Source organism: Martes martes (genome assembly GCF_963455335.1).
Source record: "Martes martes genome assembly, chromosome: X".
Taxonomy (NCBI): domain Eukaryota; kingdom Metazoa; phylum Chordata; class Mammalia; order Carnivora; family Mustelidae; genus Martes; species Martes martes.
In genome coordinates this window covers 1,461,818-1,477,605 of record NC_137897.1, presented here as the reverse complement: position 1 = coordinate 1,477,605, position 15,788 = coordinate 1,461,818, and the positions used below count along the sequence as shown (strand labels likewise).

At 51.4% G+C, this 15,788-nt stretch overlaps 1 protein-coding gene across 2 annotated transcripts in view; it reads right to left on the bottom strand.

Annotated features, from left to right (window-relative positions):
* Positions 1 to 794: 794 nt before the first annotated feature.
* Positions 795 to 15,788, bottom strand: part of XG (Xg glycoprotein (Xg blood group)) — a 30,510-nt gene continuing 15,516 nt past the window's right edge. Inside the window, exons 5-12 of one of the 2 annotated variants that reach the window (XM_080795745.1) lie at positions 14,379 to 14,441; positions 13,739 to 13,801; positions 10,803 to 10,865; positions 8,594 to 8,644; positions 6,697 to 6,738; positions 5,806 to 5,841; positions 4,101 to 4,217; positions 795 to 2,302 (exon numbers count right to left, since the gene is read on the bottom strand). In XM_080795745.1, the coding sequence (XP_080651871.1) occupies positions 2,286 to 2,302; positions 4,101 to 4,217; positions 5,806 to 5,841; positions 6,697 to 6,738; positions 8,594 to 8,644; positions 10,803 to 10,865; positions 13,739 to 13,801; positions 14,379 to 14,441 (452 nt within the window). In that variant the 3' untranslated portion in view covers positions 795 to 2,285. The remainder of the gene's footprint in view (positions 2,303 to 4,100; positions 4,218 to 5,805; positions 5,842 to 6,696; positions 6,739 to 8,593; positions 8,645 to 10,802; positions 10,866 to 13,738; positions 13,802 to 14,378; positions 14,442 to 15,788) is intronic. The other variant, XM_080795746.1, reaches the window with a different exon arrangement.

The following is a 15,788-nucleotide window of genomic DNA, read 5'->3' as shown; positions in this document are numbered from 1 at the left end:
TCCTGGTGGCCTGGGGGGTTCTTTAAGGACATATGCTCCCCGCTGGGAACTAATCTGACACCTTGGGTCAGCCATACCTCAGTCATCCATCCATCCGTCAATCAATCAATCAAATGTTTCTGCTATATATCAGCCCTACCCTGTCCCCTGCAAAAGCTCGGCCTCCAACGGCTGATGATTCCAACTTGCTTATTCTAACTGGGCTGAACGTTAACCCGTTTCTGCTGGTCAGTTGGGTGATTTTCTTTTCTTTCTTTAAAAATTTCATTTGTTTATTTGAGACCGAAAGAGCCCAAGCAAGGGCAGAAGCAGGCTGTGGGAGACAAAGCAGCAGGGTTCCCACGGAGCGGGGAGCCCCGTGCGGGACTCGATTCCAGGACCCTGGGAACATGACCCGAGCCAAAGGCAGACGCTTCACCAACAGAGCCACCCAGATGCCCCACACTTGGGGTGATTTTCATCCCCCAATCCCGTAACCGCATTCACGTGTTCACCATCCAACCTATTTCAAATGGTGCCGACGACAACACGTCTTCCTCGGGAAGGCGACAGGTGCCCACCCCCTCCCCAAACACCTGCCGTGACCCTCGGAACAGGGCAGACAGCGCAGCGGACGCAAACACACCCCCTAACAGACACCCAACCCCGCTCAGGATTGCATTGATGCGTTGCCTGCTACGCTGTGTAGACAGCTTTGTGAGTCATGGATCTACCCTGTGCTGTCCCCTCTCTGTGGGTGGGAATTACAGAAAGCAAGAACACGACAAGCCAACCAGGGCATTTTTTTTTCTTTTACGTTTATTTAGAGTGATGAAAATTTATATATGACAGGTACAGAAGAAAAAAACCAAACTAGAGGGATGTATGTCCTTATAAATGCTTCCGTGGCGTGTCGGTCTGATTGCAAAGGTGCAAACACGTGTGTCCATGCACGCCCACACGCATTCACACGCGCCTTCAACCCCCGTCTCGAGAAACCCAGCACCGAAACTCACATCCAGGAAAGCTAGCGCGCGAGGACATTCCCGTCCCGGGAGGAATTTCGGGCTGCCGTCTTGAAACGGCTCCAGTCACCCATGAATCCCAGACGCGAGACCCCACATCGAGATTCTTGGCTGCAAATTCCGTTTGGTTTCTGGAAAGCTCTCTTTAGGGCTTTCTGCGTTCGGCACCCCCTCGATGGAGACCTAGCTCCCAATCCACGATGGCGAGCGCAAAGCCTGCGTGTTTAGGATTTTTCTGGGTCCTCTCCATGACTTTAATTATTAGTTTTTATTCTGATATTTAGGGCAAAGCCCAAAAGTGCTCTAGGCATGTACCTAAGTCGAATGAAACTATACCCATAAGCCCCAACTGTCCTTTTTCCTTTCCCCCAAAATGTTAGTAAAATAGAAGCAAACAGCTAGTCCGCATTTCAGATGCTTGAACATTTAAGGTTTCCTATTACGGGTCTTTAAAAAAAAAAAAAAAGCATACACTAAGAAAAAGGATGGCGTCGCACAAAGGACAGAACCTACAGGGCATCAGAGGGAAACTGATACAGAGGACAGTCAAGAGACACACATCGCGATCGCCGTCCCCTGTTTTCCCAGAAATCCCGAAACCCTAAGATTTCACAGGAAAAGGAAAAGCATCCCCAGGCCGCTTTCCCCACCCCTGCCTCCCCCGTCTCCCGCCCCCGAGATGGCTTGCACTCGAGCGACTGTGCATGCACAATCCCGAACTCAGTCTCGGTGTGTGCAGGTTATGGGCAGGGGAGGGAGGACTGGTCGAAGCCGTCCCCAGGGGTGAGAATCCCGCATCCCACAAGAGCCAGACCGGCGGGCACTGGCTCCCGGATGGAGACTCAGCCTGGGCCAAGCTTCTCCCCAGAGCTTCCTGGAAACCATCCCCCCACCCCCAGTGGTGTTCCTGATACCCCAGAAGAAGACGGCACCCGTGTCCTGGGACCCCGCACTGTGCTTTGGGGAGACAAGCATGGGTGACCCACATGCACGTCCTGCACCCCGAGGTAGCCCTGGGAACCCAAGTCAGAGTCGGCATCTACCCACATGCGCGATCGGACCATCAGAGGAAGGAATCATCTTCGTTCGACCCGAGGAGGAACCCAGTCATGCTCACGAATGCACCGTGTCCAGCGGACTGGGGATGCTTTCTGGGCCAAACCGAATCCACGTCAGGGCGGCAGGTGACGTCGACGACGAAAGGAAGCGTCCCGGGAGCGGTCAACGGCATGCCCGTCTACACCGAGTGTCTCCCCAAGCCACCGCTGGGTCTCCAAACCCTCACACGTGTGCTGGTTCTGGAAGGGAAGACGGGGAACAGCGTGTCATATCAAGAGTGAACGGACCAACTATGTCTTTTTGGGAAACAGCTAATTTTTGCACAAACTCCCCTTTATGGATGGGGCTCCATTAACCTTCAGAACCTCGGAAGAGGGAGCTTTTATTACTTGCAGTCGAGCAAATAAAGCCAAAGCGTCACGCTCAAACAGTCCACCTGTCGCCCTGTATGTGGCCCCAGAAGTGGGTCCCCAGAAGGCGTGGCGGCTTCAAAGTGGGGCTGTTCAGGACCTTAGCTTTAACAGACGGGCAGGCAAACGTGGTGTGCACGGGACCCAGGGGTGTCATCCCTAAAGAAGAGGTAATGGAGGGGACATCTGGGGGGCTCAGTGTGAACCATCAGATCATCATCTCAAGGTCCGGGGACTGAGTCCCACATCGCATGGGGCTCCTAGCTCAGCGGGGAGCCTGCTTCTCCCTCTCCGTCTGCACCTCCCCCAGCTCCCGCTGGCTCTCTCCTGCTCTCTCTCAAGTAAATAAATAAACTCTTAAAAAAAAAAAAAGAGTCGCTGAAAAACTAGTCGGGATGTTTTTCTAGTCTCCAAAGAAGCAAAGAGAGCTTCTGGGCGGGAAAAACAAAACAAACCAAACAACAAGAAAAAACAAACAAAAAAGCGCATCGTCTCAGATACACAAGGAGGCCATGATCCGTACTTGAAAATAACAGAAAAAAAAAAAAAAAAAAAAAAAAAAAAAACCTCCAACAGCTGCAAAAAGAAAGGTAAGCTGAGGTGTTGAGCACAAAATTCCCGCAGGCACCAGAAAAAAAAAAAAATCAACCAAAAAAAACCCAATTTAGGTCTACACGGATGAGTTCCAAAATGCCCAGGTATCCGTGTGGAAGGAGGAATCCAAAGTCACGCCGTGCGTCTGTGATGATCTACGAATGCCCAGGCATCCGAGGGGCTTTTCAGAGGCTCAGTTTCCCCCCAAGCTTTTCGGGGACGGGTAGGGTGGGGAGTGGGGAGCGGGTGTGGTGTAGACCCGAGCTCCGCAAATGTCTGGATTTGGTCAGTACTGCCCGTCCGCCAGCAGAGGGAGGCCCCGGGCAGGTTTTGGGATTTTTGCAAGCCTGCCTCAAACACCCTTCTGCGGGCTTCCTTAGGGACACAAAGGAGACGGGGTGAGTGCACCCCACACACCCCAGATGGAGTCCTCCCTGGCTGTCTGCTGTGGGGACCACATGTCAACACTCCCTCAGCTCGCCTCTGTCCCCTACAGCCCCCTCTCTGTCCCCGGACCCTCCGTGCAGACGGGTCTTCAGCCCAGCACCTGCCACCTTCACCTCCCAAGGAGGCGTGATTCTCCAAGCCTCGGATCCTGGACATGCCCCCCCCCCACAAAATCCTGAACTAGAAAGCCACAGCGGCCCCCCACTCATTTCCCAGGGGGAAATTCAGCACGAAATTAACAGAAAACCTTCCAAGTCGATCCCTCCATACTTTCATTTTTGGAGAGAAAGACAAACACGGCAGGTTCAAGCGAACCATTTCCCGAGTCCCTTAGGATCAACATGAGCCCAGCTGATGGCAACCCCCATAACATTTCAGTCGACACAAGCGACTGCAGAAACACCCACTCTTGCCGATCCCAAAGCTGCTTAAAAAAAAAAAAAGCAAATAAAAGGAAAAGCGTTCCCCCTTGAAGACCCAACTGAACACCACGTCCTTTGGCGATGCCGCTCTATGGGGCGAACCCAGAAAGAACGCAGCCCAGCGACAGGCGCCAGGAGGAATCTGTACAGAGCCCGAGACTTGCCGTTTGTCCTCAAACAGTTCCTCATTCGGTTGCGTTGGCAGTACCCGGCCGCAGCACCCACCAGCGTGACCACCAGCACGGACACGACCGGAGACACGATTTTCGCGACCGTGTTACCTGCGGGATGGAGACACCAAAGACGGGCTCAGAAAGCATACGGCCAGCGAGGGCGGCGAGCATTGCAAATTATTCCGTAATCTCAGCTCGGGTCTTCCCAACCTTAAATGCACAGGGTGGGGGTTGAGGGGGAGGGGAATATAACATTAAAAATAAAGACAAAGAGGGCGCCCGGGTGGCTCAGCGGGTTAAAGCCTCTGCCTTCAGCTCAGGTCATGATGCCAGGGTCCTGGGATCGAGCCCCACATCGGGCTCTCTGCTCAGTGGGAGCCTGCTTCCCCCTCTCTCTCTCTGCCTACTTGTGATCTCTGTCTGTCAAATAAATGACTAAAATCTTTAAAAAATATATAAAAAATAAAAATAAAGACAAAGAAACAACAAGGAGTGCTTTTACCCCATTTGGAGATTATGGACGGCGTCTTACCCCTTCAGGACGTTCAAGTCAGAGCATTGGAAATGACAGTCATTTGATCGCTTTTTAGTGGATTTGTTGAATGGGGTGCATGTGTACCTTTTTCGAAGCACAGTGCTTATACTCTTGCAAAAGAACCAGAATTAATATTGAACACACACGTGACCCCATACAGCTGCCTTCGACGCTCTCGCCAGAGGCACACACCAAACCTGACACCTCTGAGAAAGGTTTCTGCCCCGGGACCTCGCCTGACAAAAGTGCACGCTTCTGAGAAAGAGGAAATCACTGCGTCCCTTGGCGAGAGCGACCTGTGTCATGTATCAGAGTGGGTCGAGCAGCTGGTGTGCTGTTGGGCTGCGTATGTGGCCTAACCCTAACCCTAATCCATAGGACCTTGGCTTGGACGCCGCCGTCTGCAGGAAGGACCGCTCGCCCCCTCCTCACCCCAGTCTGGCATCGGTCCCCCTGTCTGGACGCGACTGCCTGCGTGCCACCTTGATTTCTGTCTTGGGCTTTGCCCCTCCAGAGCCCCAGCTGGGGTCCGAGAGGAGAAGGGAAGGGAGGGATGTCCGCACAACACCAACACAGCCAGGCAGGAAGGAGCTACCCCGAGGCCGTGCACGCGCGCCGGAGCGCGAGGGCCGGAAAGCGCGTCCATGCGTCCTTCTCCCGGAGCATCTATGACGCACAGAAGCCCGGCGTGAGGGGCAGCGCATTCAGCCTCAACGGGAACGCTGGATGGCTAAGAAGCTGCATTCTGCAAGCAAGGTGTGACCAGCGTGGGCCTCCTGGCCTCCACCTCTGCGTTGTCGGACCTGCTCTGGGGCGGGCAGTGCATTTCTAGGCGCTTCCTAAGGGCGGAATGTCCCCACCAACGTCCCATTTCCATTCTGGGCTTCTTGTTCCTGCGCTTGCTCAAAGTCACGGGAGCCCTTGGTGGCACCTGGTCAGGTCCACGAGCCCCACCCTGCGCTCGGAGCCACGAGGATCCTCCAGCCCGAGACCCACCCTCCTCCCTCCTTCTCTGAGCCCCCAGGGAGCTGAGCAGCCCAGAGAGGAAGAGCCCGTTGCTCAGGAGTTTCCCCACCGAAGAGCCACTGGTCCGTGAAAACCCCCGTGGGCCCGCCCAGAGCATGTTTTTATTAAAGACGAGGGGCTGCACGGAGCCATTACCCTGTGGGTTTCCGTAGGTCGAGTATCCGTCTCCACCTGTAAAGGGGAAGACACATGGTCATGGGTTTGCCCAGCAGAGTTTCCACCGCCGGGCGCCGCGGAGAGGCTGGGCAGGCAGCTCGAAGCAGCTAGAAGCGCCGCGGTGGGGATCTCCGAGTGCCTGCGGGGAGCTCACCTTCTCCCCGAGGAGGGGGCGGACACAGCCTCGGGAGGGGTTACCTGTGGCTACATCCATGGTGAGTGCCGGGGGCAAGGTAGGGACGAGGCAATGCATTTTTCACTCTCGGAGGGCACGGATGTATGCGCACATTTGCAGGCGCACCGTGCACATGCACGCAGTCAGTCACGCTCGGGCGCACGCGAACGGGTGCATACACGCGCGCCGCCACCCATGCACACGAGCACACACTCACATTCATGCATGTGCACCTGAACAGACTCATGCACACAGATGCACACATGGGCACACGAGGACACATGCCCCTGTGCATTAGCAAGTAGACACGTGTGTGCAGCCAAACGCACAGGAACGCACACACATGCATGGACAGACGTATGCACACATTCGCCCATAAATGTCCGCACTGGCACGCACCCATTTGCACGCACGCACACACACTGGCACACACACGTTCACGTACAGGGGAACACGAATGCACGTGTGCACACACACACATATTTCAGTTGCAAGCAGGGCTTACTTACTTCCTGGCGAGAAAGTAAGTTTTCACGGCATGCAAAGGTGTGGACGCGAATCAGACCCCGCGGGTCCGTTCATTTCCACGACGAGACAATAGCAGAAGCTTCCCGCCAGCGCCCAGACGGGGTGGGTGTTAGTTCTCCCCAAGGACAGTTTCTCCGCACACAGCTCGTAAGAAATAATTCCTTTACCATAATTATTTCCGTAAGAGTTGGGTCTAGAGCGCCCTCCTCCTGCAGGACAGAAAGAGCACGTGAAACGGAAGAGAACCCCCCAGAAAATTTGGTGACACCGCTCAGAAAACCAGCACAAGCCGAACTTCCAGGCCAGCCTCCCCGTGCAAAGGGAAGGAGCGCAGTCACCACGGGGTGGCCACTGACACACAGGGAGCAGCAGCTGAGGTCAGCCCGCGGGACGCATGGCTTCCCCGGACGCCCTCTGGAGCCTGTCGCAAATGGGGCACACACCATGCTCGCGCCCCAAGACTGGGGGCTGGCCTGAGCTCCCGTGCAAACACGCTTTCCAGGAGGCCAGCCCGGGGCGTGCCATGGGGACAGACCACAGTCATCCCGGCCAGTGAAACAGAAAGATATCTGGCACCTTCTTCTCACGTCTGGAGACCCATTTCTCAACAGAGGTATCAGAAGACAAATGAAATGCTTGATGCCAATTTTGTTAAGTTTCAAGCGGGAGCGTTTTTGGCAGGTGCCGTTTCAACACTGACGGGTCATTCGATGGACTGCCTCTTCCCAGTGCAGGATGGGGGTAACAGGTTGAGCCGTGTCCCCGTCCCCAAAATTCATATGTTGAACACTTAGGTCCCTGGGATCTCAGGGCGTAACTGTGCTTGGAGGTGGGGGGTCTTTAAGGATAACAAGGTTCCATAGGGTGACAGTGATCTGCCCCTTAAAGCAGACTGTTTGAGCAACGTGCTTCACCTTTACTCTGGAACATAGGATGTCGCATAAATACGTGTCCTTCAGAAATGAGGAAGGTTCATGGGACCACATCTCCAAAATCCCAATGCCCCATACAGATATTAGTTTCAACGGAAAAGATAAAGTTACTCCGTTCACTTACGATTCTCAAAACCCTTAACAGATGCCAAACAGAGAAGAAAAATCATGCTTTGAAATTAATCCATAAATTGATTGTTGGGCAAAGGGGAGTGTTATAGGATGAATGTGTAATTATGGGATGAATGAGCTCTGGGACATCAGGGAGAGCCTGGGGACCCTGGTTAACAATCCCATATCATATATTTAAAAGTTGCTAAAGGAGTCAGTCTTTCAGATTCTCCTTTTACAGTAAAAAAATGAAATTGGCAGGGCACACGGGTATCTCAGTGGGTTAAGCGTCTGCCTTCAGCTCGGGTCATGATCTCAGGGTCCCGGGATCGAGTCCCGTGTCCGACTCCCTGCTCAGCTTTTGACACACAAAATAAAATTTGTAACCATGTGTAGCAATAGACACAAAAAATAAAATTTGTAACTATGTGTGCGGACAGAGGTTCCCAGACTTAGAGCCACGACGTATAATAAATGTCGAATCACCACGGTATACACCTAGATTGGATACAGTGTTATGTGTCCGTTGTATCTCATTTAAAAAAGAAATCAATCCGTAGCATTTCATTTTCCCAACGATGACGTTTTGTTCCCAGTCGTCCCTTACGGAAGCAGGGAGCGTCCGAGGGCTTCGAGATCTGCCGATCTGACGGCAAACAGCTCAGTGCAGACAAGAACCCATGAATCGCTCCTGCGGACTTTGCCTTTATGGCGGAGTCGGCCCCCGTGAAGTGTTTTCTGTTGGGGGTAAAAAGTGTCTCCGATGTGCTGAGTGTCGTCCCCCCTGCAAGCGCCACTGCCTGTCACTCTGTTTCGCGCTACCCGGACGCTGGGGCCCCTGGACAGCAGGACGCGGCCAAGTCAGACGGTCAGCTCGGAGGGGGCTCCGAACCCCGGACGCCTGCACACAGAGCGCCGATGCCCAAGACTCCCGGAAGAGGCTGAGATGGCCATGCAAGGGGGAGCCCTGCAGAGACGACCCGCACCCCACCATGCACCGGGGGCCGAGGGCCGGGCGTACCGTGCGTGTTTCCGGACCCATCGCTGCTGGGGTAGTAGCTCCCACCGCCTCCTGCAGGAGAGAACGTTGGTGTCAGGGATGCTCTACTGGGAACCACGGGGTTCCTGGTGATGGCCCCGAAGCCATGCCCACGACGCATTCCAAACAGAGCCCCACAGGGTAGCAAAGAGTGGGGACCACCAAGGCGTGTCCAAGGCTGCCTCCCTCAAGTCACAGCTTTCTGGAAGGACAACTCAAGCCAAGACAGACCCCCATGGCAAGCTCAGTGCCTTCAGAGAGGACACATGAACCCTGAGAGCCTTATGGGAATGCAGGTGTGTGCTTGTCCTGCACAGAGATCCGAGCAGGACCGGTCACCCTGACACAGAAGCACATGTATGACACGGGCACACTGGGCAGGTAAACCCCATCGTGCACGTCCTTTCTTAGGGGCCAGGCATTTTTACAGTTGGCTGGTCACAACCTTGAAGACAAAGCTGTTTGTTCCCAGTGCTGAGCATTGCAGAGAGAAGGGCCACACATACCCCGCATGTCCAGACCACACAGGTGCCCCTTGGCCAGGTATCAGGGCCGAGTCCTCACCTCTTTGGAAACACGTCATGTGTGACGGAACAGAGGAGAAACCCTGTGTACCTGACACAGAGCCTCACGCAGTCCAGCCTGGAGCCCAGGCCCGCAGAGGGCTCCGTCCCAGCCGTCTGCGTTTTGGTTTACGTATGAAAAATTCTCTGCAGGCGTCCCAGTCCCGTGATAGAGAGAATGTCCCACTAAACCTCTACATACACCTGTGTACATGTGCATCAGCATATAGCTGGAAACATGACTCTATACACACATATGTACCCATAAAGGTGTATTTAGGTACATACAAGTACAGCGATAATCATAGAAACACACATAAAAATATACACATGTACGTGTTGAAGTATATGAATACACATGAAGATATATATACCCACATACATATGCAGAAATAGAACAGGGGCACCTGCGTGGCTCAGTGGGTTAAAGCCTCTGCCTTCGGCTCAGGTCATGATCTCAGGGTCCTGGGATCGAGCCCCACATTGGGCTCTCCACTCCGTGGAGAGCCTGCTTTCTCCTCTCTCTCTCTCTGCCTGCCTCTCTGCCTACTTGTGGTCTCTGTCTGTCAAATAACTAAATAAAATCTTAAAGAAAAGATATATAGAGATATGTACATGCAAAGGACCATATGTAATGTCTATAAAATGATCCATACATGAATATGTACATGCATATTAAGGGCTATATTCCTAAGAGAAGACAGAGAGAGACATGTGCATACAAAGATGTTTCTGTGCATGTGACTCAGGGATACGTGCATAAGCCACGACGTGCAGAGACGTGTACAGACAGATGCATTTGGAAATGTTTATAAAGGGATCTGTACATGAATATAAAGACATAAATATGCATTCCCATACACAACGGATATATGCATCAGCGAAGATATATACGGACGTATGTACACAAACGTCTTTATATAATTGTATATAAGATATACGGAAACATGTATGCAAAGATGTTTCTGTAAGTGTATATAACGGATGCGTGCATAAGTAAATCTAGACAGAGACACGTATACAGACAGATGCACATGCCAATGTCGATAAAGGTATCCATACATGAATACGGAGATACGTAGATACGTACATGCACATATAAGGGACATATACCTAAGTGAATATAGAGACAGACATAGGCATGCAAAGATGTTTCTATAAATGTATATAAAAGATGCAACATAAGTAAATTTGCACAGAGACATGCGTACAGACAGGTGCATTTGTAAATGTCTATAAAGAGATGGTGCGTGAATGTGGAGATCCTTGGAGAGCTACGTGTCTCTAAAGCCATACGCCTTGCAGGATACCCATATGGACAGACGTGTCGGCAGAAAGGCTTGTGCGCAGCTGTGTGCAGACTATAAAGGAATGCACGCGTGGGTACACACAGACGTACACATGCACACATGTGTACACAGGTACGACCACCACTTGTAAGTGCAACCGGCCCCGTGGCCAGTGTCACCCACAGCACCAGCCTCCAGAGGGGACAGGTGCACGGAGCACGCCGTCCGATGAGGCATGGGACACGGACACCCTGTGCACCCCGTCTTCCGCTCGGGGCCAGCTCTGCACCCAGGCCTCCCCGACATGCCCCAGTCTAGTGAGAGAAGTCATGGGCATACCTGCGGGCGGCTTGGGTCTGGGCGGGTAGCGGCCGTCATCCCGGTCGGTGTTGCCGAAGTAACCTGTGAGTGGAACACAGACCATCCCTCAGACCCCGTGCAGACAGCGCTCAGTCAACCCCAGCCCATCGGCAGCTTATGGAGAGCGGGGCCGACCCCTTCCATGAAGCCAGGACAGTGGGACCAAACTGCCCCCAGTGTGTCCCCAATGCCATCCAGGTGGGATGACATTCTTCCTGTGGGAAGAGCGTACGGGTGGTCCAGCAGCCTGGGGAGGGTAAGTGCATGGATGGGCCCCTTATGATCTGAGAGCTGAAGGGAGTTGCAGAATGCAGAGGGAGACAGTGATCCATCACCTCTCAGACCCCCAGGCCCCAGGGCCTTTGCGCGTGCCCTCTGCACTGAATGCAGGTTCTTGTCTCAGCCCCTGTGCTAAGACCACCTCCACCCTGGCTGGGACCCCAGAGCTCCCACACTGTCCCATCCGTTAGTTCCTGCCCCCCAACCATGCCGCTTGGTGACTACCGCACCCCCGTGCCGAGAACCAGCCTCTGCACACGGTACGTGTGATGAGCAGGTCACAAATTGCAATCAAGTCACGGGTGACCTCTGGGGATGGGAAAGACACTACAGGATGAGTGAATGCCAAGGACCCATGATTTAATCAGTTGTGCTAATGTGATTGAAGGCTGCCTAAAACCCAAAAGGACTGAGTTCAGTCGAGGTCATGATGAAGGGGGGATGCCTCCCCCGTCGCTCCATGGGGACACAAGCTCCTGTCCGGACCCCTCCAGACCTCGCCCCATGAACTTGTTAACCCAACAGCTTGTGCATCTCCTTCATCAAATCCCATACGGTAAACCAGCACCTGTGTAAGCCGCTCTAGCAAATGAACGGAACCCACAGAGAGGGTCCTGGGAATGTCCGATCTACAGTCAGATGTTCAGAAGCTCAGGGGACAACCTGAGCAAATGCCAAGTATCGTCTCAACTGGGGACAGTGTCCTTGGACTGTGTCCTTACCCTGTGAGATCCGGTGCGATATTTGGGAAACAGGACCATGGTGATGCGTGCTCCCCAGAACTTTCCTGCCCTTTTCTGAATAAAGTTGCTTATATCCTGAGCCAGCTTTTTTAAGGAATTTTTTTGGTCAAAATAGAAAGAAATTTAATGGGCACTTGGGTCCCCAAAGGTCCCTTTTGGGTTCAGTGAGTCCCTTTGTTAACATTCTGCAGACACCGAAAGTCCCGACCCTTTTCTGGGGATGCTGATATACGGAGGCTGATATGAGGGGGCCTGACCTGTCCACTGGGGCCATTGCAGGGACATCTGTGTTTGCAATCAGAAGAAACCTCGGGGCCTTGAGAGGTGGGGGCCAACCTATCTGCAGAGCCCAGACGCAGGATGTGAGTTGCCCTAGGATGGTGGGGTGCTAAGGGGGTGTCAGGAGGCAGCAGCAGTTCCCATGGCCGGTGATCACCGACCAGATGGGAAACTGTGTATCTTGTGTAACGGCTCTGGCCACAAGCCGCAGCCTGCCCACCTCCCAGCTGCCTCCTGCTTACCCACAGCGACACAGGTCCCCATGGAGACCCCAGCCCTCACATCTGAGCTGGCCAGTTGCTCATGCCGTGGAAATGCATACAGCTAAGTTCAGCATTGGACAATGTGCATGCAATGGAAAACCCTACAGAAAGTGTCCACCTGCTTGGAAAACCCTACAGAAGGCATCCACCTGCTCGGAAAACAACACAGAAGGCATCTATCTACCTGCTTGGAAAACCCCACAGAAGGCATCCACCTGCTTGGAAAACCCAACAGAAGGCATCTACCTACTTGGAAAACCCTACAGAAGGAGTCTGCCTACTTGGAAAACCCTACAGAAGGCATCTGCCTACTTGGAAGACCCAAAAGAACGCATCCGCCTTCTTGAAAAAGTCTACAGAAGGCGTCCACCTGCTTGGAAAACAGCACGGAAGACATCTACCTGCTTGGAAAACCCTACAGAAGGCATACACCTGTTCACTGCTCCCAGATGGCTGAAACCTGCATGCTTTGTCCCCAAGAGCCAAGACATGGACCCAGAGATGCATGTAGAGGGGTTTAGGATGCCCTAAGCATCCTTTAGCAAAATCTGTCTGCATGACCCACCCATCTCTCCAAACAACTTTCTCTCCCCACAGAGTTCCAATGCCCCCTGCCCTCCCAAGGTGTGCGTATAGGACTGAGCTACTTGGAGCCCAGATGACCTCCAAGGGGACCTACTCAGGGTTTGGAAGACCATCTGTAGTCACCCTGTATCTCTTTCCCCTTCCCTGTATTAATGAGACCATAGTTGGTCTCTGTCCTGTCTCTTAGAAACCCGCATAGAGAACCCCGGCTGTCCATCCTGGGGTTGGATTAAACTGTCCAATATTTCTCAGCAAGAATTGCTCCATCGGGGATCCCTGCCCAGAGCTGTGGGACCCCTGGGAAAGGAGTTTCTGGAAACCTGTCCCGCTATCCAATAATGGCCAGCCACCAAAGACATGGCGGCACCTTCAAGAAGCTGTCACGAGGCTCTGGAGAGCTCATGATTTCCCATGAATTTTGATTCAAGTGGGCATCTCCAGAAACATCCATGAGCTGAGACCAGTGTCCATCATGACCCCTCATGAACATCGTGGAGGAGACAGAATGCCACGGCCAGGGATTTGGGGAGGGTACGGGGGACTGTGTAGACCCTTCCAGCCAACAGAGTTGAGCCTGTGCATTCTGATGGAGAGATTTAGGGGGGAGGGTCTTCTGTCCCCAACATGGGAGTTCACTGCTAGTAAAGCAGCTGCCGGGCGTTCGAAAACCATCGTCACTTCACCATGGAGGACAGAATTTCAAGTGGGTCAATACGGATGGTGCATCCATTCCCAACGTTCCTGAACCCCGTCTTAATGCACTTACCTCCGCCGCCGTCAGAACCGCCGGGCTGGGGGCGTGGGTGTGGCCTCGGCCTTGGGTAGATATCTGTCGGAAAGAAGCACGGGGGCGTGAGGAACGCTTCTGGAAGCCCTTGACTTAGCCCAGCCTCACATGGTTCTCCGTGGTCCGGTTTTAGGTTTTGGGTGCTATTGGATTGCCAAGGACTTTACTGACAATGTTCCCTTTTATTTTATTTAGTTATTTATTTTTAGGAAATCTATGGGAACTGGGTCCGCCAGGTTTTTGAGGCCAAGGAGACACGGAGGGTCAATGACTTGTAATGCACAGTGCACACAGGTGGGATTTATGAGCAGGACATAATTTGGAGCCCTGCAAACGAGCGGGAAAGGAACTTGTCCTCAGCATCACTAAAAAGCATCACGAGAACATACAAGACCGTCTGAGCACGCGGGATTTTCCAGAGCTCAGAGCAACAGGAAATAAAATGAGTGATGTCGGTTCGACCTTCCGGCCCCCTCCCGCTTAGGAGTGCGACTCCGTTTCCTGCAGAGCGAGCTGCTCCTCATTCCAAAAGCAGCCTGATGACCCCCCATCCCCGTGAAGACAAGGCAGGCGTCACGAAACCAGGCTGGAAGGGAGCGCGAGGGCCGAGAACGCTTACTTCCACTGTCGTCCGGCATCCCGGGCTGCGGGCGGTACGGCGGTTTGGGCCTTGGGTAGAGATCTGCGGGGAAAACCACATTGCATTTTCAGCGCAGAGAAATAGCCTCCTGTCACGAGCAGCCTCTACAACAAGGACGTCGTGCACGTATCGATTTTCTGTCTATTCACATTTGCTGCTCACGGTGTCACAGATGCCATCGACCCGCTGGACAAGACTCAGTCGACAGACGTAAAATCTGAAAACTACAACTTAACGGAAAAAAACACACAAGGGTGCGTGTACGCACACACACGCACACGCACATGCACACACACACACTGTTCCTAGAAGCTGGCTTCCATGGCGAAGACGGTGCCACAGTTCCAGGCTGCCGACAGGTGCCGGCTGAATGGTAAGGATCAGCGAGCAACCAAAAAAAAGCCAAAAAAGGCAGAGAAATTCTCCTGGTGTCTTTTTAAATTGATGTCAATGCTTTCTCATCAAACATAGTCTTGTCCTGGTTGTTGGTTATCTCTCTCCATTTCCTTTATTTTAACTCTATTATTTATTGATATATCATATATATATGATATATCACATACACATCTCATATATATGACATATCAAATAGTATATCAAATACCATATAATACATATGTGCTATTAAATAACATATATTAAAATTTATTATGTAATATAAACTTATCATTTATTTTATGTATAATTTAGTAATGTATATGCTACATATAATATATATTATGTGTTATACATGTACTATGATATATAATTATATACCATGTATCATTTATTTTATATGTAGCATATATGTTACATAATATATTATATGCTATTATATATTCCATTATATTATAATTATATATGATATTTGTCATTAATTATATTAATATTATATATAATTGCCTATTATATCTTATTATATAAATATATTATTTGCTTTACATGTATATTACATATTCCGTATTATATATGCTCTCCAATGTATATAGTTATACATTGTCTTTCGTTATATGGTATATAAATATAAGTTATATGTAAGTTAAATATAAGTTATATGGTATATAATATAAGTTATGGATTTCATATAATTTAAGAATGTATATTGCAACCTGGTGATTCATAGACTTGTACCCCTGGGGATAAAAATACATTATATGTTTATTAAAATTAAAAAAAACACATACACACACAAAAGAATGTATATTGCATGTGAGCTACCTATATACTCTATGATTATATATTATATTATAACACATATGTCCTATAAATCATACTTGTATTACTGAGGTATAATCGACGTACAAGATTATACTAGTTTCAGGGGAACAACATGACGACGGGGTATTTCTCCGCATTTCAGGATCTGGTTAACACCCATCACCACAGACACCAGCTACAGAATATTTTTTT